The sequence below is a fragment of the Pteropus vampyrus genome, unplaced genomic scaffold, assembly GCF_000151845.1.
Source record: "Pteropus vampyrus isolate Shadow unplaced genomic scaffold, Pvam_2.0 Scaffold29, whole genome shotgun sequence".
NCBI lineage: Eukaryota > Metazoa > Chordata > Mammalia > Chiroptera > Pteropodidae > Pteropus > Pteropus vampyrus.
Window position 1 is genome coordinate 1708185 of NW_011888810.1, and position 1942 is coordinate 1710126.

The following is a 1942-nucleotide window of genomic DNA, read 5'->3' on the forward strand; positions in this document are numbered from 1 at the left end:
CCTGGTTTCTAGGGAAAGTGCACTCTATAGGAGAGCTGTCCAGGGAAATTTGTGCTTTTCCCTGAGCACTAGCAGAAGACTGGGGAGAGAGGTCTTTTTAATATTTAGGAGATAAAACATGCTTTAAGTTTTCTCCCATTATTAAACACTCAGGGTCAAAAAGCCTATTGTTTTTATGAGTGTATTTCTAACCTTTGCTAACCGGCCTCATGATCTAACACTACTTTTTTTCGTAAAAATACTACATAAAAATCTGATTCATTTTATATATACTTTGAAGTCTTGGGGTTTCTGCTTTAGAAAGAGACAGAGGGAATACTGCCAAACTGTCCACATCACTGAAGCCTGGTTCTGCAAATCAGGCCCAGGTCAGCATGCCACAAACCATGTGATAGGTGCTATTAACTTCTCAGCAAAGATCTCTCCCAGGCGGATAGGCTTGAGAAGCACAGAACACTTTCTAACTCCCCCAAATGCAGAACCAGTACAACAGGAAAGGTCCTGACAAGTCCTGCAGCACTACTTTTTAGAAACATCATGATTACTATTTGTAGGCCCTTGCCACACACCATGTGAAGTACTTTATATATTTCAACTCATTTTAATTCACTTACACCTGCTTACCCAGGAATACCCCCCCAACTCACTTGGCAACTAACATTGTTTTAATTTGTGTAAAAAAGACGATTAACCAGTCATGTTCTATGACGTGTACTCCAGGAAAGGAAGTCCTCAGGCATGTAGACTTCTCTATAGAACCTTCTGGGCCACCCTCCCAAATGCCACGAACCCCATTGCTACTGTTCATGTGTTTATCCATCCCACAGGCTCAGCATGGCCAATCTCCCGATAAGGGGGACACAGAGGAGGACCCCCGGAAGCCAGCTGGCTGGGCAGACCCGCAAGGGCATCAATGCCTGGCACAGCCACCCGAAACAACAAAAGCCCAGAAAAGAAGCCTCACCCCAAGATGAACACGGAGGAATCTTTTTTGAATTCATCAAAAATCTGAAACAGAAAATAAAAGGAAAACACACACAAAATAAGAACGTTAGACGTCAAGCCACTTAATGCAAATGAACAGATTTTGGGGGGGGTTAAAAATTATCACTGTAATATTGTGTGACTTAGTAATTCAACTGAACAGATATTTTCCTGTTCAAACTTTTTATTGTGATTCATGTGACTTGTAAATATTCAAATATAACAGAAACCTATGAGGCAAAAGGCAGAAAAGTTTTCCTCAGCTCTTTTATAATCTTATTCCTGAGAAGAAATTACTACTAATAATTTCATAGGTTTCCTGGTAGAATTTGTTTTGTAGACATTAGTCTATCTTATCATTTCATTCTGCGTCCACATCTCCCAACTTTTTGCTGTTGTTCCAAGCTTTATATATTCTTCTACAATCTCAAATACAGTCCTGCCTCATTACTTTGAAAACCCACCTTGGACTCCATAACATGAATACCGTCGATTTTCCACTATTATATCCTGTATTTTCAAGAACACCCTTGTATATATCTCTGCCCGCTCATGCCAGTATTCCCATTGGGTAAATTCCTAGATGGGAAAGCACCGGACATGAGGTGTGCCCCTGAACTTTGGTAGATGCCACCAACTGGCTCTCAAAACAGTTGTCCCAACCGGCACCCCCACCAGTGAACACACCAGCTTCCCTACCTCCTCACTGCTACATTTCAAATCCTTAATATTTCAGGGTATTAGATTAAAATACTTAAGGGAGGACTTATACAAAACCACACGAGAAGAGGGAATGGGTGAGGGCATGGATGGAACAAGATGGCCACGAGCTGATTACTGCTGAAGCTGGCTGACGACTACATGGGGTTTGTTACCCTGTGAACTCTGCTTGTATAGGTTTGAAATTTCCCTTAATACCAAAGTTTTACAAATTAAATGCAGTGGCTGGGCATTGCAG

At 41.5% G+C, this 1942-nt stretch overlaps 1 protein-coding gene across 1 annotated transcript in view; it reads right to left on the bottom strand.

Annotated features, from left to right (window-relative positions):
• Positions 1–1942, bottom strand: part of PLCG2 (phospholipase C gamma 2) — a 186399-nt gene that overhangs the window by 80117 nt on the left and 104340 nt on the right. Inside the window, exon 8 of the mRNA XM_023528590.1 lies at positions 965–1008. Within this exon, the coding sequence (XP_023384358.1) occupies positions 965–1008 (44 nt within the window). The remainder of the gene's footprint in view (positions 1–964; positions 1009–1942) is intronic.